The sequence below is a fragment of the Aphelocoma coerulescens genome, chromosome 5, assembly GCF_041296385.1.
Source record: "Aphelocoma coerulescens isolate FSJ_1873_10779 chromosome 5, UR_Acoe_1.0, whole genome shotgun sequence".
In the NCBI taxonomy this organism is placed as follows: Eukaryota; Metazoa; Chordata; class Aves; order Passeriformes; family Corvidae; genus Aphelocoma; species Aphelocoma coerulescens.
The window spans coordinates 2,381,236-2,404,474 of record NC_091019.1 but is presented as its reverse complement, the minus strand read 5'-3'; the positions used below and the strand labels follow the sequence as shown (position 1 = coordinate 2,404,474).

At 69.5% G+C, this 23,239-nt stretch overlaps 5 protein-coding genes across 7 annotated transcripts; 3 read left to right on the top strand and 2 right to left on the bottom strand.

Annotated features, from left to right (window-relative positions):
• Positions 1-2,935: 2,935 nt before the first annotated feature.
• Positions 2,936-7,367, top strand: CARNS1 (carnosine synthase 1). Its single transcript, XM_069018787.1, has 8 exons — positions 2,936-3,161; positions 3,452-3,541; positions 3,803-4,290; positions 4,507-4,687; positions 5,151-5,236; positions 5,472-5,703; positions 5,779-6,050; positions 6,141-7,367. Exons 3-8 carry the CDS (start codon positions 3,808-3,810, stop codon positions 7,365-7,367), a joined length of 2,481 nt encoding a protein of 826 aa, XP_068874888.1. The 5' UTR covers positions 2,936-3,161; positions 3,452-3,541; positions 3,803-3,807.
• Positions 7,368-9,274: 1,907 nt separating this feature from the next.
• Positions 9,275-12,896, top strand: RPS6KB2 (ribosomal protein S6 kinase B2). Its single transcript, XM_069016319.1, has 15 exons — positions 9,275-9,389; positions 10,006-10,040; positions 10,113-10,233; positions 10,328-10,396; positions 10,462-10,609; positions 10,876-10,933; positions 11,014-11,114; positions 11,190-11,280; positions 11,365-11,455; positions 11,579-11,686; positions 11,790-11,852; positions 11,920-11,997; positions 12,083-12,190; positions 12,267-12,379; positions 12,728-12,896. The coding sequence occupies exons 1-15, from the start codon at positions 9,318-9,320 to the stop codon at positions 12,894-12,896; spliced, it is 1,425 nt and encodes a 474-aa protein (XP_068872420.1). The 5' UTR covers positions 9,275-9,317.
• Positions 12,897-13,347: 451 nt separating this feature from the next.
• On the bottom strand, positions 13,348-14,991 carry PTPRCAP (protein tyrosine phosphatase receptor type C associated protein). The gene is made up of 2 exons (XM_069016318.1): positions 14,789-14,991; positions 13,348-14,180 (listed from the first exon to the last, which is right to left on the bottom strand). Exons 1-2 carry the CDS (start codon positions 14,789-14,791, stop codon positions 13,620-13,622), a joined length of 564 nt encoding a protein of 187 aa, XP_068872419.1. The 5' UTR covers positions 14,792-14,991; the 3' UTR covers positions 13,348-13,619.
• Positions 14,992-15,048: 57 nt separating this feature from the next.
• On the bottom strand, positions 15,049-18,944 carry CORO1B (coronin 1B). Of its 2 annotated transcripts, XM_069016315.1 has the most exons (11): positions 18,875-18,944; positions 17,892-18,094; positions 17,686-17,808; positions 17,481-17,610; positions 17,229-17,410; positions 16,891-17,010; positions 16,712-16,816; positions 16,498-16,643; positions 16,354-16,411; positions 15,770-16,069; positions 15,049-15,636 (listed from the first exon to the last, which is right to left on the bottom strand). In XM_069016315.1, the coding sequence occupies exons 2-11, from the start codon at positions 18,090-18,092 to the stop codon at positions 15,514-15,516; spliced, it is 1,488 nt and encodes a 495-aa protein (XP_068872416.1). In that variant the 5' UTR covers positions 18,093-18,094; positions 18,875-18,944; the 3' UTR covers positions 15,049-15,513. The 2 variants fall into 2 exon arrangements, with proteins under 2 accessions (XP_068872416.1, XP_068872415.1); XM_069016314.1 differs by having other exon boundaries at positions 17,481-17,808.
• An 800-nt stretch (positions 18,945-19,744) lies between these two features.
• CABP4 (calcium binding protein 4) lies at positions 19,745-22,596 on the top strand. Of its 2 annotated transcripts, XM_069016316.1 has the most exons (6): positions 19,745-20,077; positions 21,213-21,243; positions 21,452-21,595; positions 21,671-21,780; positions 22,110-22,257; positions 22,337-22,596. In XM_069016316.1, exons 1-6 carry the CDS (start codon positions 19,826-19,828, stop codon positions 22,363-22,365), a joined length of 714 nt encoding a protein of 237 aa, XP_068872417.1. In that variant the 5' UTR covers positions 19,745-19,825; the 3' UTR covers positions 22,366-22,596. The 2 variants fall into 2 exon arrangements, with proteins under 2 accessions (XP_068872417.1, XP_068872418.1); XM_069016317.1 differs by lacking the exons at positions 22,110-22,257; positions 22,337-22,596 and adding an exon at positions 21,984-22,092.
• The last annotated feature ends 643 nt before the right edge of the window (positions 22,597-23,239 follow it).

Below are 23,239 nucleotides of genomic sequence, written 5' to 3'. Positions count from 1 at the left end.
TGCCATCGCTCGTGGAGAGTGGCAGTGTCCGGGATGGGGTCATGCCTGTCCCCTGCACACACTGGCTGTGCCATGCCATCCCATGCCATGCCGTCCCATGCCATGCCATTCCCTGTGTCCCATTCCATGTCGTGCGGGGAGGTCGGGAATAGCTCCCAAGGCCTGCCCTGACATTTCTGCTCCGCGGTGTCAGTTTTACACCCGGCCCCGGGTGACCCCGGACGGGTCCCGTCCCTGCCCCCGGTCACTTGTCCCCTACGCCTGTCTCGGTCCCCGTCCCTCGTCCCGCTCCCTACCCCAGTCCCTTGTCCCCATCTCCCCGCCGTGGCACCCCGGCCCGGCCGCCGTCCCCCCCGCTGCCCGCTTTGTCCCGCCACCCCCTTCGGTGTCCCGGTCCCTCGGTGTCCCCGGTCCCGCCCCGCCCCGCCCCGCCCGGGCAGGACACGGCGCCGCCGCCACCGCCGGGACCGGAGCGGGCAGAGCCGCTGCTGGAGACGCGACAGCACCGGGACCGACCCCGACAGACTCCGACAGACCCCGACACCGCCGGGACCGGAGCGGGCAGAGCCGCTACGGGGAGTGACAACACCAGGACAGACCGACACCGACAGACACCAGCACCGGCACCACCAGTGGGTGCTGGCAGCAGTGGGGGTGATGTGGGTGTTTATGGGGGGGTGCTGGTGCCGGGGGGGGCGGAAGCAGCGGGATGGGGGTCGGGGGGTGTGTGCATACTTGTGACAGGGTGCAGGTGACAGGTGGGTGACGATGTGCATGGCACGGTGCGGGGGACGGGGCAGGTGGCAGTGCAGCGGCATGGTGCAGGTTCTGGGATCTGGGTGACAGTGCGGGTGACAGGGTGTGGGTGACAGTGCGGGTGACAGGTAGGTGATGTGCGTGACAAGGTGTGGGTGACAGTGCAGGTGCCAGCGCAGGTGACGGGGTGCCTGTGCTGGTGCAGGTGCCACAGTGTGGGTGACAGGGTTTGGGTGACGGGTGGGTGACGATGAGCGTGACAGGGTGTGGGTGACAGCCGCAGGTGACAGGATGCTGTTGAAGGTGCAGGTGTCGGTGTGTGGTGGGCTGTGGGTGACAGGGTGCATGTCACAGTTCGGGTGACAAATGAGGGGGGCAGGGTGCCGGGCACGGTGCGGATGGCGGGGAGCGGGTGACAGCGCGTGCAGGGCCCTGCGGCGCGGCAGCCGCGCTGGTGGCCCCGTGCCTGCCGGTGGCGGTGACGGTGACAGTGACAGTGACGCCGCGGGCAGCTGGAACTAAGCCGGGGGACGTGCGGGCTGGCAGCTCCGCCACGCTGGGGACAGGGGGACAGGGCGGGGAGGGGCGGCGGGGGGGGACGGGGGGCGTGCCCAGCCTTGGGTGTGCAGGACAGGGGGACAGGGACACCCCGCCTGGCTGAGCCACCCCCCGCGTCCCGCTGCGGCAGCGTGTCCCTCGCTGGTGACGGGGACAGGGATACGGACAGGGGTGCCAGCGCCTGGCGCGAGGTGGCAGAGGGGACAATGGGGCTCTGTGTCGCCTAATCCGGGGCACGGGGCCGGGGGTTGGCACCCCGGGGTGGCGCGGGGGGGTTTAAAGGCCAGAGCGGCCCGTGTCCCCTGTGCCAGGCGTCCCCGAGCCCTCATCCCCTGCGCGCTCTCAGGCCACGGCTCCCACCCCAAGGTACCGGGCGACACAGCTGTCCCAGTTTGGGGACAGCAGGACCACCTCCCAGCTGGGGATGGAAGGGGACAGGGTGGTTCCCAGGCTGGGGGGGGGGGCGGACCTTAAGGGACCCCTGTGGCTGGGTTTTGGGTCCTTGTGCCATGCCACGGAGCCGCGTGTCCCCTAACCCTGTCACCGGGTGCCGGGTCTGGGGACACCCGCCCTGCCGGCTTGGGGACGCCCTGGCTGCCAGCGGGCACTGCTCAGCTCCGTGCCTCAGTTTCCCTCTGTGCCCAACTCTGCCGGGCACCTGCTGGGAGCGAGGGCACCGGGGGGGGGTGGGGACACCCCGGTCCCTGGGTCTGCGCCCCCAGGACACCTTGGCACCCCCGGGAAGGGGAGGTGCCCCCGACTGTGCTGAGCTGGCACGGGATTACACTAAGCCGGAGGTACCGGGGCCACCGGGGCTGGCACCGAGGGGACACCCTGAGGCCATTGTGACTGGCACCGAGGGGTCAATCTGGGGCCACCAGCGCTGTCAACGAGGAGACAAGCTGGGACCACAGGGATTGGCATCGAGGGGTCAGTCTGGGGACACTGGGACTAGCACTGAGGGGACAACATGAGAACACTGGAGTTGGCACCGAGGTGTGCCCCAGGAAGTGGGCCAGGCTCTGGTGGGTGCTGTAGGACGGGTCCCCCACGGGAGCTGGGCTTGGGGCTCCCAGCCCTGGCCGGGGGTGCCCGGGGAGGGGTGGCAGGTGCTCAGGGGGCCGCGCTGACTCTGCCTCTCCTTCTCTTGCAGCCCCTCTGTCACCAGGATGGTGAGTGGCCCCCGGGTGGGGGGTCCGGGCGGAGGTGGGTGCCCCATCCCGGGATCCCGGCGGTGCCGGGCACTGGCGCGGGGCAGCGGGCAGTGTGGCGTGCTGTGCCCACCCGCCGCGTGACCCCGCGGGGACAAGGGGACGCTTTGTCCGGGAGCTGGCGGCCCCGGCGGCTGGCACTGCCCCGCTGTCCCTGAGGCGGTGGCGCCGTGCCCGGCGCCCGCAGCCCCCCAGCACCCTGACGCCCCCACCCCACGGGTGCACAGCGGCGCCCGGTGCCCCCCTGTCCTGTGCCAGCCCCCCCGTGTCTGCCCCACGTCCCCATGCCCACCCGGCGTCTGCCCACATGCCAGCCCCGTGCCAGCCCTTTAACCCCACGCCAGCCCTATAGCACCGCTTACCCCCGTGCCAGCCCCGTGCCAGCCCTGTCCCTGCTCCCGCAGCTCTCCACAGCGCAGCCGAGCCCGGAGCGGGTGCCCAGCCCGGAGGAGCAGGAGTGGGCAGGGCCCGAGGCGCTGTGCCCGGGCTGGCTGGAGGACGAGGCCCCCGATGGCGAAGTGCCCGGGGACAGCGGGGACCCCGAGTGTGCCACCCACGCCTACGAGCGGCTCCAGAGCGCCCTGTGCCAGGAGGGGCTGCCCCCCACGCTGGACTGCTCCGCGGAGCCCCGCACGGGTGGGGGACACGGGGGGCACGGCGCCAGGCTGGGACACGGGGGTGGCAGGGCCTGGGGTGGCAATAGGGGGCATGGCGCCAGGCTGGGGGCACGGGGGTGGCAGGGACAGTGATGTGGGTGCAGTGCCACGCTGGGATAGGGGGGTGGCAGGGACAAGGACGGCAATGGGGATACGGTGCCAGGCTAGGGACACGGGGGATTTGGGGTCTCCCAGCCACACTGGGGTGCCGGGGGCAGGGTGACAGCAGGGTCCCCACTCCGGGGCTGTTAACCCTTTCCTCCCTGGCAGGATTTGGCCCGCTGGACATCACCGTTTGCATCCTGGGCTCCCCCACCGCCTTCCTGCCTGTCCTGCTGGAGGGTGGCACCCGCTGCCCAGGTGGGTGCGGTACCCTTGTCCCCACCCCGCATGAGATACCCCTGAGCCAACAGCAAGGGTCCCCACACCCGCCTGTGCTGGCCGGCCGGGACCGTGAGGGAAACCGAGGCAGGGGAGGAGGGCGGCGCCAGCTGTGTCCCATTAATCCCAGTAACCACCAGTTCAGCAGCAAATCCCCCCCCGCAGCAGCACCCCCATGGAGGGCAGTTTGGGGCAGGGGCTGCGGGGGTACCCACCGCCCACCCTGCTGCCCACCCGCAGGTGCCATGGTGCTGTGTCTGTCCCCCACCTGGGCCAGCCGTGTGCCATCGGAGACGTCCCCGGGCGCCTGGTCCCTGCTGCTCTCCCGGGGCGTCTCCTTCAAGGTGGGGGGGCACAGCGCCCTGGAGACCTTCGTGCCCCCCCGCCGCGCCAACTACGTGACGGGCACCTTGGCGCCGGGGGACCCCGAGGGCGGCTGGGTGGGCGAGCTGGCCCGTGACCTCGACTGCCCCACGGGGGGCTCGGTCCCGCTCGCCCACCGGCTCGAGGACACGCTGGTCACCCGCTGGGTGCTGGCGGCTCGTGCCCACCTGCCCGTGCCCCCCACCCTGGCCTTTGTCCTGGGGGCCAGGGGGGACCTCCCCGCCGAGCCCGTGGCCCCCGGACTGAGGCTGGTGCGGCTGGAGGACCCCCGGGGCCAGCAGAGCCTGGTACAGGAGGAGGTGGGCGCCTTCCTGGGGGGCACTGCCATGGAGCCCTACGGCCAGGTGGGCACGGCGGTGTTGGTGGCACTGGGTGGCACTGGGGGGCATGGAGAGGCCCCCATGGAGTGGCTGTTGGGGTGGCACTGGGGGGGGCACGGAGTGACAGGGGTGGGTGCAGGTGGTGCGGTGGCACAGGGTGACACGGGGGCTGCACGCAGGTGGCGGGGTGGCTGTTGGGGTGGCACCGGGTGGCACGGGGTGACACGGAGGTGCACACAGGTGGTGGTGCGGCCGGCGGGGTGGCGGTGGCGGGGGACAGGCACTCGCAGCACCCACAGGAAGGAGGAGGGGGCAGCGGTGGCGCAGGCGGTGGGTGCCTGGCTCCGGGGGCTGACGGAGGAGGACAGCGTCCTGCTGGAGGCCATGGTGCCCACTGCCCGTCTGCCCGTGCCCCCCCCACGTAAGGCCCCCGCCCTCGGGCGCCCACCACGCTGGGAGGGGGGGAAGAGTCCCCCGGGGTCCCTGCAGCTGTGCCAGCCACCTCTCTGTCCCCTGGGGTGGGTGGCTGGGGGGCCATTGGGGTGCCCAAACTACTGGGGTCCCGGGAGACAGCATGAGGGTCACCCTGGACGCCCACAGTGCCCTGGGTTAGGGTTGGGGGACAGTTTGCCACCTTGGACCCCCCCAGACCCAGGGGGAGGGGTGGAGAAGGTCACCCTGGACCCTCACAGTCCCCTGGGGTGGGGCAGGGCAGGGTGTTGGGGTGACCCCCTTTGACTCCTGACAGTCCCGTGGGGCTGGGGGTGACAGTGGCCACCACGGTGCCACCGGGGGTCCCAAAAGCCCCCAGAGGAGGGGGGGGTCGGGCAGGGCCGCCCTGTCCCCGCGTGGCGGCCGTGCCTGCCCTGTCCCTTGCCCCCCAGGCAGCCCAGCCCCGCGGCTGCCCATGGCCCTGCGCATCTGCACCCTCGTCTGCAGGTCCTGGGGGGACCGGCCCCAGCTCTGCCAGGTACGGCGTGTCCCCACACTCTGGTGGCTCTGTGTGTCCCCCACCGACGACGGCTGTCCATGTCCCCATGTCCTGGTGGCCCTGGGTGTCCCTAAGCTTGGTGGCCATCCATGTCCCTTGCCTCGGGTCAACGTGTCACCCCGTGTCCACGTGCCCCAGGCTATGGGTTGGCAGCCAACGTCCCCATACCCCTGTGGCAGCCGATGTCCCCAAACCCGTGTGGGTGTCCCCGCAGGTGGCCTGCACCGTGGGACGCGCGGAGAGCCCGGTGCGTCACGGCACGGCGCTGCCCCAGGGCCTGGACTCCAGCCTGCGGCAGTGGGGGGTGGTGGCCCTCAGCCAGCGGCAGGCGCTGGCCACGCGGCTGCGGGAGGCCACCGAGGCCGCCATGGCCGCTCTCCTGGCCACCGAGGCCGAGCTGAGCCCGCAGCAGCGCGGTGGCACCCGCGCCCACACCGACATCCTCGGTGAGCACGGCGCGGGGGACACCGCCGGTGCCCGGGGTCACCCTGCGGTGCTGAGCCCGGTGTCACCGTCACCAGGCGTGGACTTCCTGCTGGCGTGCGTGGACGACGCGCTGGAGCTGGTGGCGCTGGCCACCAACAGCCAGCGGTGCCTGGAGACCTGCGTGCTGGCCGAGGCCATGGGGCGCGGCGTGGGCGAGCCCTGCGGGGACCTGCCGCGGCTGCTGGCCGAGGCCATGCTGCACCGGGCGCAGTGTCACCTGGTCGAGGGCAAGGACATCCTGCTCATCGGGGCCGGGGGCGTCAGCAAGAGCTTCGTGTGGGAGGCGGCCCGTGACTACGGCCTGAGGGTGAGGAGCTCGGGCCGTCAGCGGGCTCAGGGTGGCGGGGGGTGGCACCAGGGCCGGCTGTGCCCCGGTGACGCCTCTCCGGGGCCGCAGATCCACCTGGTGGAGTCGGACCCGGAGCACTTCGCGGCGGGGCTGGTGCAGACCTTCCTGCCCTACGACAGCCGGGAGCACCGGCGGGACGAGGAGCACGCGGAGCGGGTGCTGGAGCTGCTGCGCTCCCGGGGGCTGCGGCCCCACGCCTGCCTCTCCTACTGGGACGACTGCGTGGTGCTGGCGGCCCTGGTGTGCCAGGGGCTGGGGCTGCGCGGCCCCGCGCCCGCCGCCGTCCGGGTGGCCAAGCAGAAGAGCCGCACGCACCGGCACCTGCAGCGCTGCCGCCGCGGCCGCCCGCCGCCCGCCGCCTTCGCCGTGCCCTGCCGCCGCCTGCAGAGCCACGGCGACGTGGAGCGGGCGGCGGGCGCCGTGCCCTTCCCCGCCGTGGCCAAGCTGGAGTTCGGCGCGGGCGGCGTGGGCGTGCGGCTGGTGGAGAACGCCGGGCAGTGCCACGCTCACGCCGCCCGGCTCTGGAGGGACCTCCGCGACGACGCCGACCACCCGGGCATCGGGCTGGGCTGGGGCAACGCCATGCTGCTCATGGAGTACGTGCCGGGCACCGAGCACGACGTGGACCTGGTGGTCTTCGAGGGGCGGCTGCTGGGCGCGTGGGTGTCGGACAACGGCCCCACGCGTGTCCCCGCCTTCCTGGAGACGGCGGCCTGCCTGCCCTCCTGCCTGCCCGCCGACCGGCAGGCGCAGCTGGTGCGGGCGGCGCTGGAATGCTGCCGGGCGTGCGGGCTGCGCGACGGCGTCTTCAACGTGGAGCTCAAGCTGGGGCCGGCGGGCCCGCGCCTGCTGGAGATCAACCCCCGCATGGGGGGCTTCTACCTGCGCGACTGGATCCGCGAGGTCTACGGCCCCGACCTGCTGCTGGCCGCCGTGCTGGTCGCTCTGGGCGTGCCGCCGGTGCTGCCCGCCCGGCCCGCGCCCCGCACGCACCTGGCCGGGGTGATGTGCCTGGGATCGGAGCACGGCGAGACCCTGGCGGGCGGCGGGGGCATGGAGGCTCTGAAGGAGCTGCACGGCCGCGGGCTCGTCCGCCTCAACCGGCTATTCGAGGAGCCCGAGGGGGCCGGCGAGTACGAGGAGCCGCTGCTGAGCGTGGCGTGCGCTGGGGCCACGCTGGCCGAGGCTTGCGAGCGCCTGCTGGGGCTCTGCCAGGGGCTGGGCATCGACTCCCCGAGATATCCCGTGGAGCATTTCTTGTCCCACTTCAAATAGCGCCGGGCAGGCAGCGGGGAGAGCGGGGGAATGGGTGCCCCGGCAGCCCCCGGCACCCCCTCCCGCTGCCCCGCCGCCCCTCCCCGGCATCCCCCCGCACCCCGTCCCGCTGTGGCCTGGCACACCATCCCCTGGCACCCCCGTACCGCCCCGGATCCCACTCACCTGCCCTGCCATCCCACTGCCTGGCATTCCCCTTCATCTTGGCATCCCATCCCCTGGCATCCCCTCACTCCCCTGGCAGCTCAGTCCCTGGCATCCTGACACGCCATCCACTGGGATCCTCCTGTCCCCTGGAGTGTGGAGGGTGGCATCCCCCCACTCTGCTGGTGCCCCATCCCCTGGCATCCTGAAACCCCACGTCCTGGCATCCCCCCACTACTCTGACACTCCAATCCCTGACATCCCCCGTGTCCTGGCACCCCTCCATCACACTGACACCCCTTCCCCGAGATTCCCCCTCCCAGTCCAGGCACCCCGTCCCCTGGCATTCCCCCATTACCCCGGCACCCCATCCCCCTGCCCTAGCACCCCATCCCCTGTTTCCCAACATTCCCCCCTTTCTGTCCTGTCCCTCCCTGTCCCCCCTGCCCTGTCCCCGCAGTCCCCGCATGCCTGGGACACACAGGGGGGGGACACTGACCCCTGGCTGTCCCCGTGCCATCCCCAGGGTGGGGGGCAGCCAGGAGCCCCCCTGAGGAACCTGGGCCACCCCACGAGAGCAGCAGGTGAAGCTTGAGGTGTGTTGGCACCTGCTGGCATGGGGAGGCCCTACAATAACCATTATGGGGAGACCCCATAATGACACAGAATTACTGGGAGACCCCACAGTAACAGACTGAGGTGGGGAGACCCTTGAAGGGGAGACCCAACAATAACAAACTGGCATGGGGAGAACCCACAGCAGCAAACCAGTGTGGGGAGACCCTACAGCAGCACAACTTGAATGGGAGATCCCACAATAACAAACTGGCATGGGGAGACCCTACAGTAATAGACCTACACAGGGAGACCCTACAATAACTAAGGGGTACCCAGGGATTCCCTGGAGCAGCTTGGAAAACCCTCTGGGGAAAGACTTGTGTGGGGAACCCATGTGATATAGGGCTGTCACTGGGGAGACCCTACAGTAACACCGCTAATGCCCAGCCCCTGTAACGTCCGAGATCCTACAATAACACCTGAGACCCTACAATAACACAGAGCCTCCGTAGTGCCCCTGACCCTACAATAACAGCAGTGACCCTGCAACAACACAGAGCCCCTGTAGTGCCTGAGATCCTGCAATAACACAGCCACCGTAGTGCCGCGAAACCCTCCAATAACCCCCAGGCCCTGTAGTGCTCCTGACCCTACAATAACACCAGTGACCCCACAATAACACCAGTGACCCTACAGTAACACACATCCCCCACAACCCCACAGTAACGGCAGTGACCCCACAATAACCCCGATGACCCCACAATAACCCCAGAGCCCCGCAGCCCCGCTCGTGCCCTCCAGCCCCGCGGGAAGCCCGAGCGGCATCTCCGCCTGGGGTCACCGGGATGTCCCCCTCTCTTCCTGCCCCCTCCTCTGACGTCACGCCGGCGCCGCTGACGTCAGCGCGGCGCAGCGGGGGCGGGGCGGGTCCGGGGACCCCAGTAAAGGCTGTGAGCGGCCGCGCTGCCTCTGTCCTGTTCCCTGCGCCACCCCCGGGGACCCCCCGTCCCCGTGTCCCCCGGCAGGGGGGACCCCCCGTCCCCGTGTCCCCCGCGCAGGGGACACCCCGGTGACGCGCGCGGGAGGGGGCGTGGCCGGAGGAGGGGCGTGGCCTGTGGGCGTGGCCAACAGCGCGGGTTCCCCGCGGTCCCGGTGAGGCGGCGGCGCGGGGGCGTGGCCGGGGCGTGGCCTAAAGTGGGGGCGTGGCCACCGGGGCGGGTCCCCGGGGGGTCCCGGCACGGCGCCGTCATGGCGGGGGTGTTCGACATCGACCTGGAGACCGAGGAGGGCAGCGACGGGGACGAGCCCGAGCTGGGCGCCGTGAGCCGACAGCGGGGCGCGGGGGGGGGCACCGGGGCTGCGCCCGGCAGCGGCGGCTGGGGCGGGGGGCGCCGCGGGGACCGGGGGCACCGGGAGCGGGACGGGCGGTGGAGGCGATGAGCGGCACCGGGACGCGGTGGCGACAGCGGGACCGGGGGTGTCGGGGCTGCGCGGGGTCCGCTCGGTGCCGGGGACGGCGGGCAGGGGCTTGGGGGGACAGCGACAGGGGCAGTGACAAGGGTCCCGCTGGTGGCGGGACAGGGGTGTAGCCGGGCTGTCCGCGGGGACGGGGCGCCGGGGCACCGGGGGCAGACGCGGATCCCGAGAGGGCAGCGGGCGGCTCCCGCTGGGCAGGGCCCGGCCTCGGCCCCAAAACATCCGGCTGGGCCGGCTCGGCGCTGCCTCGCCCCGCGCTGCCGTGTCCTGCCCGCGTCCTGCCCGTGCCGTGCCCGTGTCCTGCCTGCCGGGGCTCCCCTCCTTGCCATGTGTCCCCTCCCTGCCGTGGGTCCTCTCTCTGCTGTGTCTCGCCTTCCTGCCATGCGTCCCCTCCTTGCCATGCGTCCCCTGCCTGCTACTCCCCCGCTGCCCACCTGTGACCGCGAGTTCCCTCCCGCAGGAGATGGAGCTGGAGCCCCGGGGGAACGGCCTGGAGTAAGTGGGGGACAGCCTGTGTGGGGGACAGGCAGGGGACAGGCTGTCCCCGCTCACCCCCTCTCCCGCCAGGCCGGTGGGACACTACGAAGAGATCGAGATTTCCGAGAGCAGCGTCAACAACGGCCCCGAGCACATCGGCCCCCACTGCTTCGAGCTGCTCCGGGTCCTGGGCAAGGGTGGCTACGGCAAGGTGGGGACACGGCGGGGCTGGGGGGGCTCTGGAGGGGAGAGGGGGTCCGGCGCTCCCTGACGGCTTCCCCAACCTTCCCTGCCTGTCCTTCCAGGTGTTCCAGGTGCGCAAAGTGCAGGGCACCAACACGGGGAAGATCTTCGCCATGAAGGTCCTGAAGAAGGTAGGGCTGCCCCGGCCCCCCCAAGCCCCCCGGGGAGCCCCCCCCGCTCACCGCCTGCCCCCCAGGCCAAGATCGCCTGCAACGCCAAGGACACAGCACACACCCGGGCGGAGAGGAACATCCTGGAGGCCGTCAAGCACCCCTTCATCGTCGACCTCATCTACGCCTTCCAGACGGGCGGCAAGCTCTACCTCATCCTGGAGTGCCTCAGCGGTGCGGGATGGCTCCGGGGTTGCTCTGGGGGGGTCCCAGGGATGGCTACAAGTTGTCCCAGGGATGGCTCAAGGGGTTCCAGGAATGGCTCAGGCTGTGCAGGGATGTTTAAAGCGTGTCCCAGCGTCCAGGGAGAGTGTCCAGGGATGGCTCAGGGGGTCCAGGAGCGGTTTGAGGGTGTCCCAGGATGGCTCAGATGGTCCCAGGGGTGATCGAAGTGTGTCCAGGGATGGCTCAGGAAGGTCCCTCTCGGGCTCTCTGTGCAGGTGGAGAGCTCTTCATGCAGCTGGAGCGGGAAGGAATCTTCCTGGAGGACACTGCCTGGTAGGGATGTGGTGGTGGTGGGTGCAGATGGGGGGTGGGCACCCCGACACCGCTCACAGCCCCCCCCAATGCCTCTGCAGTTTCTACCTGAGCGAGATCACACTGGCGCTGGGTCACCTGCACTCCCACGGGATCATCTACCGGGATCTTAAGCCAGAGAATATCATGCTCAACAGCCAAGGTGGGTTTGGGGGTGGGGGATCTGGGGAGCTTGGGAGGTCTCTGTGGGCAGTGCTGACCCCCCCACGCCCCTCAGGTCACATCAAGCTGACAGACTTCGGGCTATGCAAGGAGTCCATCCACGACGGAGCCGTCACCCACACGTTCTGCGGCACCATCGAGTACATGTGAGCTGGATGCAGCACTGTGGGGGATTTGGGGGGGTCTCTCCTGGCCGCCCATCCGCTCAGGGCCCCCTCTGCACCCCCCAGGGCCCCCGAGATCCTGGTGCGGAGCGGGCACAACCGGGCGGTGGACTGGTGGAGCCTGGGTGCCCTGATGTATGACATGCTCACCGGATCGGCAAGTCCCGCTCCTGCTCCTTCCTCCCTGGGGACTGGGGGGGCATCCCTGGGTGGGTGAGGGGTTGCCCCCGAGCCTTCCTGGCTCACCTGGCTCTTCATAGCCCCCCGGTGCCCCCCGCAGCCGCCGTTCACCGCTGAGAACCGCAAGAAGACCATCGACAAGATCCTCAAGGGGAAGCTGGTGCTGCCGCCCTACCTGACACCCGACGCTCGTGACCTCCTCAAGAAGGTGGCCCCCCCCCCAAAATTATCCTCACCTCCACCCACCCTTATTTATGTCGGTCCTCCCCGAACACCCCCCATTCCCATCTCTATCCCTGTTGCTCTTCCAGTTCCTCAAGCGGAACCCCAGCCAGCGGGTCGGGGGCGGCCCCGGTGACGCGGCCGATGTGCAGGTACAGGGGTGGGCAGGGGGTGCCGGGGGACCCCCCCGATGCTGTCTGACACCCCCAAACCCCACAGAAACAGCCCTTCTTCCGCCACATCAACTGGGAGGACCTGCTGGCGCGCAGGCTGGACCCCCCCTTCAAACCCTGCCTGGTATGGGGAGGGCTGAGGGTCGGGGAGGGGGAGGCTGGGGATGTTTCGGGGGGCCCCGTGGGAGCAGCCGCCCTGTGCCCCGCAGCAGTCAGAGGAGGACGTGAGCCAGTTCGACACCCGCTTCACCCGCCAGACCCCCGTGGACAGCCCCGACGACGCTGCCATCAGCGAGAGTGCCAACCAGGCCTTCCTGGTAAGGGGGGGCACAGCCGTGGTGGGGGACCCCCGGCGCCCCCGGGCCCCCCTCACTGACACCCCCAAACCCTCAGGGCTTCACCTACGTGGCCCCCTCGGTGCTGGAGAGCATCAAGGAGGGGTTCTCCTTCCAGCCCAAGGTGCGCTCCCCCCGGCGCCTCAACAGCAGCCCCCGCACCCCCGTCAGGTAGCGGGGCACAGGGGGGCTGGGGGCACTTTGGGGTGAGGGGGTTTGGGATGGGGGTTTCAGGGTGGGCACCAAGGTGGGGATGGGACAGTGCTGGGGGTGCAGTGTGGGGGGCCTCAACCTGCACCCCATCCTGGGAGTACAGACTGTGGGGGCAGCGGGGTGAGGGTTTGGGGTGCCTTGGGGTGAGGGAGTCGGGATGGGGAAGAGGGAGTAGGGGAGGTTCATGGAGTATGGGGTGGGTTGGTGCCTCCAGGGGTCGGGAAGGGGCTCTATGGGCACTGGCTGCCCCCCGTTCCTCACCGTCCGTGGGTGCCCCACTCACCCCCTCATGTGTCCCCCCTCCAGCCCTGTGAAGTTCTCCCCCTTCGAGGCGTTCAAGCCAGTGGCTCCAGGAGACCCCATGGATTTAGGGCCCCCCCAACCCCCCCCGCCCGAGGGCACGGCCCCCCTGCCCATCAAACCCTCGGGGGGGGCCAAGAAGCAGAAGGGGGGCCGGGGGCGGGTGCCCAGGTAGGGATGGGGAGGGTGGGGGGTTTTGGGGAGGGGGGCCTGGTGCTCCCCATGGGGTGGGGGGGACCCCATGGTGCTGCTTGTGCTCCGGGGGGCTCATCCCCCTCCGGCACAGCCCTCTGCCCGCCGGGTTTGGGGGCACGGGAGGAACCCCCAGGGGCGTGGCCCCCCAGGGGTGTGCCCCCCGTGGGCGTGGCCTTCGGGGGTGTGGCCCCCCTAGGGGCGTGGCCCCGCTGCTGGATGTGTGCGAATTAAAGGACTTGCTGAGGCTGTGGTGGTCCCTGTGCTGGGGTTGGGAGGACCTGGGGGGGCCACTGGGAGGGTGGGGGGGTTGCCCAACCAGGGGAGGGTCCAGGCTCCGCCCCCTTTGTGATGCCCCGCCCCTTTACCAAGCACCTCCCCCTTTGCCATTCCCTTTCAATTGGCTCCGCCCCCTCTGCAAACCACGCCCCCGATCCAGGCAGAGCCGCTTTTATTGATCAGTGCCCAGGCCCCTGCAGCCAACCAGGAGCCTCGGCTGGGGGCAGGCAGGGGACAGAGAAGGGGTCCCTTTGCTGGCAGGGAGGCAACACCACGGGCAGGTGACATCACAGGGAGGTGACATCACGGGATGGTGACATCACGGGGAGGTGACATCACGGGATGGTGACATCACTGGATGTGACATCACGGGGTGGTGACATCAGGGGTGATGATGTCACGGGGTGGTGATGTCAGGACGATGGCATCACAAGGCGGTGACGTGTGGCCGCGCGTCCCCCCAGGCCGCTGTCCCCGAGAAGGCGTGCAGGTCACTGAGCAGGGCTTCGGCGCTGCCCCCCGCCACCTTCTCTCCGGTCAGGGGGCTCTCCCCGCCCTCCGGAGCTGCCTCGGCCTCCTCCTCATCCTCCTCCTTCTCATCTTCCTCCTTCTCCTCCTCCTGCTCATCCTCCTCCTCCTCCTGCTCCTGCCGCCGCTCCAGGCTCCAGGGCATCAGCTCTTCCTCCTCGTCCCGCACAGCCACCTCCCCGTCACCATCCCCGAGGGCCACGGCGGGGTCCTCCGATGAGCGCAGCCGGTGCCATTGCCCCCGCAGCAGCTCCAGTGCCCGGTGGCCCAGGGGCCGGGGGTGGTAGCGGCCGGCCGAGAGGCGGCACAGGTGGTGCCAGGCCAGCGCCAGTGCCAGTGCCAGGCACAGCAGGAGGCCCAGCAGGGCGGCCACCACCCGGTCATTGCGGGTCCCCGCGGGGACCCCGGCCTCGGCCGGCACCGCCAGCGCCAGCAGCAGCGGGTGCCACCGCGGGCCAGCCTGTGGGTGAGGGCAGCAGGGTCAGCACTGCATGCCCGGCACGTGGCTTCCCGGAGCTGGAATGCAGGGAAGGGCTGGGGCAAAGGGCAGCGGGGACAGGGGGCAAGGTGCAGCAGCAGGGGGGAAAAGGGCTGGGGAGCGGGAGGGGGATGTGACCCCTGGGGAAGGAAGCTGTGGGCGGCGAGTGCAGCAGCACCTGCAGGTGCTGGGGGAGAGGAAGCAGGTCCTGCCGCCCCACATGGCTGCAAAGCCCCCCCAGAGCCCCCCAGCACACCTCGCCCCTTCCCACATGGCTGCAGCCCCATAGCACCCCCTGCCAAAATCCCAGGGCACCCCAAACCCGGCACTCACGGCCTTCAATGTGGCTGCACAGCCCCCCCAAACCCACCCCAATATCTGACCCTCCCCACGCTCCCCTGAACCCCCCCAGCCTGCCCCCTCAACCCCACTGTGCTCCCCTTATCCCCCCAACCTGCCCCCCAAACATTCCATACCCCCCTTACCCTCCCACTCCCGCCACAACCTCACCCCGGTTCCCTGATCCTGACTCCCCCAACCCATCCCCCACCCCCCAATCTCCCACCCCGCCCGGTTTTTGGGGTGCTCACCATCAGCGGGTGCAGCCAGAGCGGGTCCCGATGCCGCGGGCGCGCTCCGAGATGGGGGAGCCCCCCCCAACTTCCTGCCCCCGCAGCGGATGTGCCGGAGCGGGGGGAGGCCGAGCGCTGCACCCCCCTCCGGCTCCCGCTACCCAAAATGCCACCCTGTGCCCCCCCACTTCCTGCCGAGGCGCCGAGCTCCCACCCGTGACTGCTGCGCCTTCCTGCCCCCACTTTGTCACCTCCCAGGTGGCCCCTGCGACCACAGATTTTCTTATAAATCCTTTATTTGGAGTGAAAATATAGTTTTTGACCCTGCACTGGAATGGAAAGGGGGGACGCAAGGAGGAGGAGGAGGGGGGAGAAAGCCCCCAAAATATAGGGGGGTCAATATGTCACAGTTGAAGGAGGCAGATCATGCCCTGCCCTATAGGAAAGGGGGGAGACCCCACGCAGGGATTGAGGTGTGCAGGGGGTAATCTTTGATCCCAAGAGCAACCCCCAGCCCGACGAACGGGGGTGGGCAATAATGGTCCATGATTTGGGGGGGCAGCACCCAGTAAGGCAACGGGGGGAAGTGGGGAGCTGCCAGAGGGGCAGCCAGCCCCCCAGTGGGAGAAGGGCCCGGAGCGGGGCAAGGGGGTGCGCCCCAGGGGGATGGGATGCTTCAGGGGGGGTCCCTGGGGCTCAGGCGTGGTCCTTGGGGCGGTGGTCCCTGAAGGTTGGGGGGGTCCCTACACGTGGCCGTTCTCCAGGCGGCTGAGCTGCTCCTCCAGGCGGGAGATGCGCTGGCCCTGCTCCGCCACCAGCGCCCGCAGCGCCGCCACCTCCTGCAGCACCTCCTCCAGGCGGCCCCCCTGAGCGACAGCCCCGTCAGCCGCGCCCGCACGGACACGCCCAGCAGAGCCACACCCACGGTGGCCACACCCACACCGACCACACCCCTCCGCCCCTTTCCCCCTTTCCCCCTCGTCCCTTTGTCCCCCTTACCGTGGTGTTGCCGGAGCCGAGCACCGGGGGGGCACTGAAGCGAGTGGACGCAGGGGCGGTGGGGGGCGTGGGGGGCGGCGTGGTGGCCCCGGTGCTGGCGGTGGCGGCGGTGGCGGTGCGGCCGTCGTGCAGCAGTGACCGCCGGCTCACCTTGAGGTCGCGCTGCTTGCTGGGGACGTAGGCCTGGCGCAGGGACACCAGCACGGGCCCCGCCGTGCGCCCCGCCACCCACTCCTCTGCCTCCATGGCCGCCTCGGGGCCCGCCGTGTCCGGGTACAGGTCGTCCTGGAACAGGTCAGACTGCCCCCCCGACAGGGTCAGAGGGGTGGCGTCCTCAGGGGGACCCCCAGAGAGACGCGTGGACCCCCCCCATTGCTCCCGTGTCCTGCTCAGGCACCTCACACACAGACCCCACAGGGACCTCCACACAGCCTGATTAGGGACCCCTTACCCAGTCACCACGTCCTGCCCAGGAACCCCCCCACAGCCCCATGTCCTGCCCCGTGACCCCTCTCAGTCCACCCTGGCGACTCCCACCAGCCCTACTGGGTCCCCTCACCCCAAATTCCCCTATCCCCACCGACCTTCCTTGGCACGGTCATGATGATGGGCTCACACTTGCGCTCGTGCAGCTTGTAGAACCTGCCGGGGGAGCAAAGGAGGTCATGGAGGCTTTGGCGGGGGGGTCTGGCGGTCCCTCACCTCGTCCCCCACGTCCCCGTGCCCACCTGGCGATCTCGCACTTGTTGACGTCCAGCCCACGCTTGGGCATCCAGCCCATTCCCCGCTGGGGCTCCTTGCTGGTGAAGGTGTTGAGGAAGTGGATGTAGGGTGGCTCCTCCGTGATCTCGAAGTACCGGATGCTCGAGTCCCCCTGGGGACACACCGTTAGGGGGGTCCCTGGCTCCGGGGGTGCCACCAGCGGGGTGGGGGGCTCCGTACCTTGCCGCAGACGTAGACCACGTTGGTGTCGGGGTCGTAGAAGGGCAGCAGAGCCCCGTTGCTGGAGTCCAGCTCCTGCAGCCCCATGGGCTCCTCCAGGTTCTCCTGCGATGGGATGAGGTGTCAGGCACATGGGGGTCCCCAGAATAGTCCCGGGGGACTCCCAGGGTGCCACTCACCGTGTCCCACAGCGCCAGCTGCCGCTCGCTCATGCGACTGAAGCCGGTGGTGAAGATCTTGCCGTCGGCCAGGAAGATGGCGCGCATGGGACGGGCCCCCTCGTGCGCCCGCTCCTTCTCCTGGGGGGCACGGCCGTCACCGGCACCCGCAGCACCCCGGGGACGGGCACCGAGGGACAGGGGACAGCGGGGAGAACCAGGGGACAAGGACACCCAAGGGACATGGGACAACGGGGTGCACCAAGGGACGAGAGCAGGGAGCAGGGGACTCCCCCCAGGAACCAGCGCAGGACCGCGCCCTGGTGACACAGGCCCCCCGGGGGGATGGGGACACTCACGGCCACCACGGTGCCGCGGCGGGGGTCGATGACACGGACGCTCTTGTCCTTGCAGGCGGTGCAGAAGCGGGAGCCGTCGCGGCTCCAGCTGACGCTGTAGATGAGGTCGGGGTGCAGCCCGTCCAGCCGGTACAGCTCCTCCGCCGTGCCCACGTTCCAGATCAGCACCACGTTGTCACAGCCTGGGGGACACGGCGGGGGTCACCTCGGCCACGCAGCCCCCTCCCCATGCCCGCCGTGTCCCCCCCGTACCCGCGCTGAGCAGGACATTGCGGGCGGTGGGGTGCCAGGTGACGATGCCAACGCGCTTCGAGTGGCCCTCCAGGACCACCACCGGCTCCGTCAGCGGCTGGCTCAGCCCGTTCTCCGGGATCTGCCACACCTGAGGGGACAGAGGGGACAGTGACAAAGCAGGGTGACCCCTGCCACCCCCCCAGGATCCCAGGCCACCCCTCACCATGACGGTGCAATCCTCGGAGCCGCTGGCGATGACGTGGTCGTTGTGGGGACACCAGTCGATGTCGAGGACGGGGCCTGTGTGGCCGCACACCGTGGGGTAGGACTTGTCAATGCGCCCGGTCTGGGGACAAAGTGACAGCAGGGAGGGGGTCACCCACCAGCACAAGCCTCCCCCCCTCCCCTGTGTCACCACGCTGCTGTCACCTTGTGCAGGGGGAGGACGAGGAAGGCGCCGCCGCCGCTGGCCTCCACGATGATTGCGACAAAGGAGGGGTTGACGGCACAGAAGGTGCTGTCCCAGGTGACGCGGGACACGCGGATGTCATCGTAGCACTGCTCCGTCTTCACCGGCTGCCCGAACACGTGCCGGAATTTGCTCTGCCGCACCACCTTCCGGAACGACATGGCTGGGGAGAGCCCCGGCCTGCGGTCAGGCAGGCTAGGATACCCCAAAATGGGAGGCAGGGCCACCAGGGAGGTGGCCTGGGAACGGGGTGTCCCCTGAACTGTGCTTGTCGCTGTCCCCCAGCCTGGTAAAGGGCGGCTCAGCCACTCCCGGGAGGCAGAAATTGGAGCACACACCCCCGTCCCTGCCCAGCTCCCTGGAGGGAACTCGAGAAGCACCCCACGAATGGGGGCTCTGAGGAGGACAGGGAGTGTCCCATTCAGGATGGGGATGGGGACAAGGGTGTCCTGCTGGCTACAGGGGTGGAGATAGAAAGGGGTGCAGGGACAGCTCCAACAGATCGGGCACAGGGATGGCCCTGCTGGCTACGGGGTCAGGGATGGGGTCAGGGACAGGGAAAGGGATGGGGACAAGGATAGGGATGGGGGGGCGCGAATGGGGACGATGGTGGCCTCATTTTGTACGGGGATAGTGACGAGGGCAGGGACAAGGATGGGGACGGGGGTGGGGTCAGGAATGGGGCCGGCGGTGGCCGCGCTTGGTATAGGAACAGGAATGGGGCCAGGGACGGGGATGGGGACATGGACGGGGAAGGGGACGGGGAGGCCCCGCTGGGGATGGGGACGGGGACGGGGACGGGGATGGGGACGGGGATGGGGACGGGGACAGGGGGTGGCCCCGCAGGGAACGGGGAGGGGGCTTCCCCCGGGAAGGCGGATGGGGGGCCCTCGGGGGCCGTGCCCGGCGGGGATCGGTGCCCGGTGCCGGTGCCCGCACTCACCGGCGGGTCGGTGCCCGGGGCCGGTGCCGGTGTCGGGGGCGGCGGGAGCGGCGGCGGCGGCGGCGGCGGGGGCGGGGCAGGAAGTGACCGGGGCCGCCCCGCGCGTGCGCGGCTCCGGGGCGGGGGCACCGGCGGGGGCGGGTGGGGGACAGATGAGACCGGGTACCTCGGAGCCCTGCGGGGACACGGGGGCACCCCCTGCGCAGGGACACCCGTGGGGTACGGTCCCCGTGGACAGCGTCAGTGGGTGGCACAGAGGTGAGAGTGGCGGGTGGCGCAGGGGCAGTGGCAGCGAGTGACACAGGCTGCCACCCCCACCAGTGTCGCCCCCCCGTGTCGCCTCAGGGTGACACAGCAGCCAGGGTCACCCCCTGGGCCTCGCCTGCCCTCATTTTGGGGCGTCCCTCCCCTCCGAACCCCCCTGTGCCCATCCAGTCTGCCATGCCTTGGGGACACGCCACCAGTCCCCGTCCTGAGGGGACAGTGAGTGTAGGACCTACCTCAGAGGTGGCGGGAGCTCGGGGAGAGGTGCCGGCGGAGGGGACACTGTGGTGGCCTTGCGGTGTCACCGCTGGGGATTTGGGTTGGTCTGGGGACGCTGTGGTGGCTTTGGGGTGTCACCGCCAGGGATGTGGGTCGGTCTGGGGAGACTGTGGTGGCCTTGGGATGTCACCAATGGACTCAGGGCCTCGGTGGGTGACTGCGGGACGCGTGCGGGGACCTGTGCGGTGGCCGGGCTGCGGTGGCCGCGTGGCTGTGTCCGGGGGCCGGTGGCCGTGGCTGTTTCCTTCCATTAATCACCGCTAATTGGCTTTGCCCTGCCGGGCCCACGGCGGGGGGAGCCTGGGGGGGTCACGGGGGGTGTAAGAGGATTTCCCTGCTCCTTCCTCCGCCTCGGCCATCCCTGGGTCCCGCTCCCTGCCCGCCCGCTGCCCACCCGGCCCCGGCCCCATGCCACGCTCCCGCGGGGACAAGGGGACCCCCAAGGACACGGAGCCCCCGCAGAAGGGGAAAGGGGGGCACGAGGCGGGGGAGAAACCCCCCAAAGCCCTCGAGGACGGCGGTCCCCCGGCCCCCAAGAATTCCGGCTCCGAGTCCCGGCACGGCGGCCACGGGCAGAAAAGTGGGAAGAAGGGTCCCGCGGACCCCCACGCTGCTGCCACCAAGACCTACTCCCCCTTCCTCAACACTGTCTTTGGCAAGGTGGGGACACCTCGAGGGGACATGGGAGGTGAGGGTGGGGATGGAGGGACCCTGGAAATGGAGGAGATGTGGGGACAGTGGGGATGGGGACAGGGATAGTTGAGGATACTGTGGATGGAGGGGGGATAGGGGCTTTGGGGACATGGTCAGGGACACTCTGTGACCCTGGGGATGGGAATGTGGGAGCAGGAGTAGTCTAGGACTCTGCAGATGGAGGGGATGTGGAGCATTTGAGACGTGGGGACATGGAGACAGTGGAGATGGGGATGGTGGGGCTGTTCCAGGACCCTGGCCTTGGAAGGGACATGGGGACAGTGGGGATGGGGACGGGGACAGTCCAGGACAGTGTAGATGAAGAGGGCAGTGAGGATGGGCTTGGGGACAGTGGGATGGGGACAATGGGGATGTTCCAGAACCCTGGGGATGGAGGGGACATGGGGCCAATGATGATGGGGTTGGGACACTCCAGGATCCTGAGGACAGAGGAGATGTTGGGCACTGGGGACAAGGTCAGGGCCACTCTGGGTCCCTGGGGATTTAAAGGAGATGGCGACAGTGGGGACACAGACAGGGACACTCTGGGACCCCAGGAATGGGGGCATGGGGACAGTGGGAATGGGCTCAGGGACTGTCTGGAAACCTGGGGATGAAGGGGACATGGGGCACTGGGAACAGTCAGGGACACCCTGGAATCGTGGGGATAGGTGGGACACAGGGGTGCTGGGGACACTCCAGCACCCTGGGGACAGAGGGGACATCCCGAGGGGACAACCTGGGCAGGGGCAGCCAAGATCTGGACAGGGGGAAAATGCTGTTCCCTCCACCTCTGGGGTACGAACCCCCTTGGCAGCATCCGTGGCTACCCAGCACATCCCATCTGGAGCCTGGGGGTCCTGGGGTGGAACACCCCTGGGGTGGGTGACAGGAGGTGGGACACAGGGACCGGGGCAGGGCAGGTGGGGGGTGCAGGCACGGGGCAGGGCGGGGCTTTGCCTCCAATCCCACTAATCCTCCGCTGGAGTTAATTTTGGCCCACGCTTAACAAAGGTGACACCGAGGTTTAGGGGGGCAAGGGGGGGATGGACACGGAGCCGGGTCTCATTCAGCTGTCACCCCCTCTGTGTGCCCCATGCAGGAGCGGGAGCTGTCACCGGAGGAGCTGGATGGTGAGCAGGGGGGACGGGGTGGGGACAGGGTGGGGACAGGGCCTAGGGGAATGGGGGGCATGTCCTCATGGAGGGATCTGCCGTGGGGACGTGGCCATGGAGGGGTCTCCCACATCCAAGAAGGGACCTGCCCTGGGGTTACACGGTGTCCGTGTAACCCTCCACGCCTGACGGTGTCCTCCCTGTCCCCACCCGTGGCCACGCCCAGAGCTGCTGGACGCCTTCAAGGAGTTCGACACGGACCAGGATGGCTACATCAGCTACAAGGACCTGGGCGCCTGCATGCGCACGCTGGGGTACATGCCCACCGAGATGGAGCTCATCGAGATCTCCCAGCACATCAAGATGAGGAGTGAGCGGGGTCGGGGGGCCGGGGAGGGGACCGAGGGGTCGCTGGGGTGCTGAGGGTGTCCCCTTCCCATCGCAGTGGGCGGCCGCGTGGACTTTGAAGACTTTGTGCAGATGATGGGCCCGAAGCTGCGGGAGGAGACGGCGCACATGGTGGGCGTGAGGGAGCTCAAGATCGCCTTCCGCGAGGTACGGCCGCCGCCTCGGGGACAGCGGGCGTGGCGTCCCCTCCTCAGGGGCACCGCGGCCATGAGGGGAACACAGGTGGTGGGGACAGTGACTCTGGAAAGAGCCTGGTGGGGACAACGATGATGGGGGCGTGGAGGGGATGGTGATCACGGGGAGACCATGGGGAGATGGTGACCGTATGGGGGACTACGGGGTGACCACAGGGAGGAGGAGACAATGACCGTGGGGAAACCATGACCACGGGGTGACCACAAGCGCAGAGCAGACAGTGACCACTGGGAGCTGGGGGTGCCAGCGGGAGGGTGACCCCCACCCCGTGGGCGCCGCAGTTCGACATGAACGGGGACGGGGAGATCAGCACGGCCGAGATGCGCGAGGCCATCGCGGCGCTGCTGGGGGAGCAGCTGAAGGCGCAGGAGGTGGACGAGATCCTGCAGGACGTGGATCTCAACGGGGACGGGCACGTGGACTTCGATGGTGAGGGAACCCCCCTTCCCCGGGGGCCGCGGCAGGGGCTGGGCCCCGGCTCCCCTGACGTGCCCTCCTCGCCCCGCAGAGTTCGTGATGATGCTGTCGTCCCGGTAACGGAGCCACCGGGCAGGAGGGGACCCCCGGATGACCCCTCAGCCCCTGCTCAGCCGCTCCCTGCCCGGCCAGCCGACCCGAGAGCTCTGCCAGCATCAGGGTTCAGAGGGAACAGGCGGAGCGGAGCACCTGGGAATGGGGTAGAGACCCCCGACCCCAAGAGCCACCGGGGGTGGTGGCAGGGCCGGGGGAAGCCGGGGGACCCAATAAACCCCTTTGACCGGGGCTGGAGGAATGTGTGCGGTGGTTGTGGGGAGGGACGCGCGGTCGGTGTCGCCCCCGGGGCGGGGACGGGGGGCTCCCACAAGGAACGGGGGGGACACGGAGCGGGGGCTGCCGGGGCCGTGGCTCCAGGGCCAGGTCGCGCCCTCCCATTGGCTGGATCTGACGCGCTGCGGTCGGCCAACCAATCAGAACGCTCCAATCCAAGGCGGGCGGGAAAATGCCTGCCCTCCGAGAACGGGCATTCAAACCAACTGGCCAATCAGCGCGAGGGTTCGACCAATCAGCATGCGCCTCTCATGCCAGCTGGCCAATCAGAGGCCACGTACCATGGGGACGGGAAGGGCATGGGGGGACCTGCGTCACTCCCGGGGGTCCTCACGATCCCCTGGCACATCCCCGCCCCATGGAAGTGCCCCCAGGGGATTCCAGGGCCGCTCAGACCCCCCGCCCACCACCACATATGTGTCCCCAGGAGCCTCCCAGATCAGGTAAGCCCCCCGGCCCAAAGGGGCCCCTGGGAACAGGCCATGGGTCCCTCCCAAAAGTCACCCAGGGGTTCCCCAGCACCCCAAATCCTGTGGGGAACACCAGGGGACGCCTCCCATTCTCCCTCAACCCACACCATGGGGCAGCAGAACCTGGGGAGTGG

Bases quoted from the DNA above. Each gene is read 5' to 3' on its own strand.
- CARNS1 (XM_069018787.1), top strand. From the start codon at position 3,808: ATGGTGCTGTGTCTGTCCCCCACCTGGGCCAGCCGTGTGCCATCGGAG. The intron at 5,237-5,471 runs GTACGGCGTGTC...GTGTCCCCGCAG, and splicing joins ACCGGCCCCAGCTCTGCCAG to GTGGCCTGCACCGTGGGACG. The intron at 6,051-6,140 runs GTGAGGAGCTCG...CCGGGGCCGCAG, and splicing joins CCCGTGACTACGGCCTGAGG to ATCCACCTGGTGGAGTCGGA.
- RPS6KB2 (XM_069016319.1), top strand. From the start codon at position 9,318: ATGGCGGGGGTGTTCGACATCGACCTGGAGACCGAGGAGGGCAGCGAC. The intron at 9,390-10,005 runs GTGAGCCGACAG...TCCCTCCCGCAG, and splicing joins ACGAGCCCGAGCTGGGCGCC to GAGATGGAGCTGGAGCCCCG. The intron at 11,281-11,364 runs GTGAGCTGGATG...TGCACCCCCCAG, and splicing joins TGCGGCACCATCGAGTACAT to GGCCCCCGAGATCCTGGTGC.
- CORO1B (XM_069016314.1), bottom strand. From the start codon at position 18,092: ATGTCGTTCCGGAAGGTGGTGCGGCAGAGCAAATTCCGGCACGTGTTC. The intron at 16,070-16,353 runs GTCGGTGGGGAT...TCGGGGGGGCAG, and splicing joins TCATGACCGTGCCAAGGAAG to TCTGACCTGTTCCAGGACGA. The intron at 15,637-15,769 runs GTAAGGGGGACA...GCTGTCGCTCAG, and splicing joins TCGGCTCCGGCAACACCACG to GGGGGCCGCCTGGAGGAGGT.
- CABP4 (XM_069016316.1), top strand. From the start codon at position 19,826: ATGCCACGCTCCCGCGGGGACAAGGGGACCCCCAAGGACACGGAGCCC. The intron at 20,078-21,212 runs GTGGGGACACCT...TGCCCCATGCAG, and splicing joins TCAACACTGTCTTTGGCAAG to GAGCGGGAGCTGTCACCGGA. The intron at 22,258-22,336 runs GTGAGGGAACCC...CTCGCCCCGCAG, and splicing joins CGGGCACGTGGACTTCGATG to AGTTCGTGATGATGCTGTCG.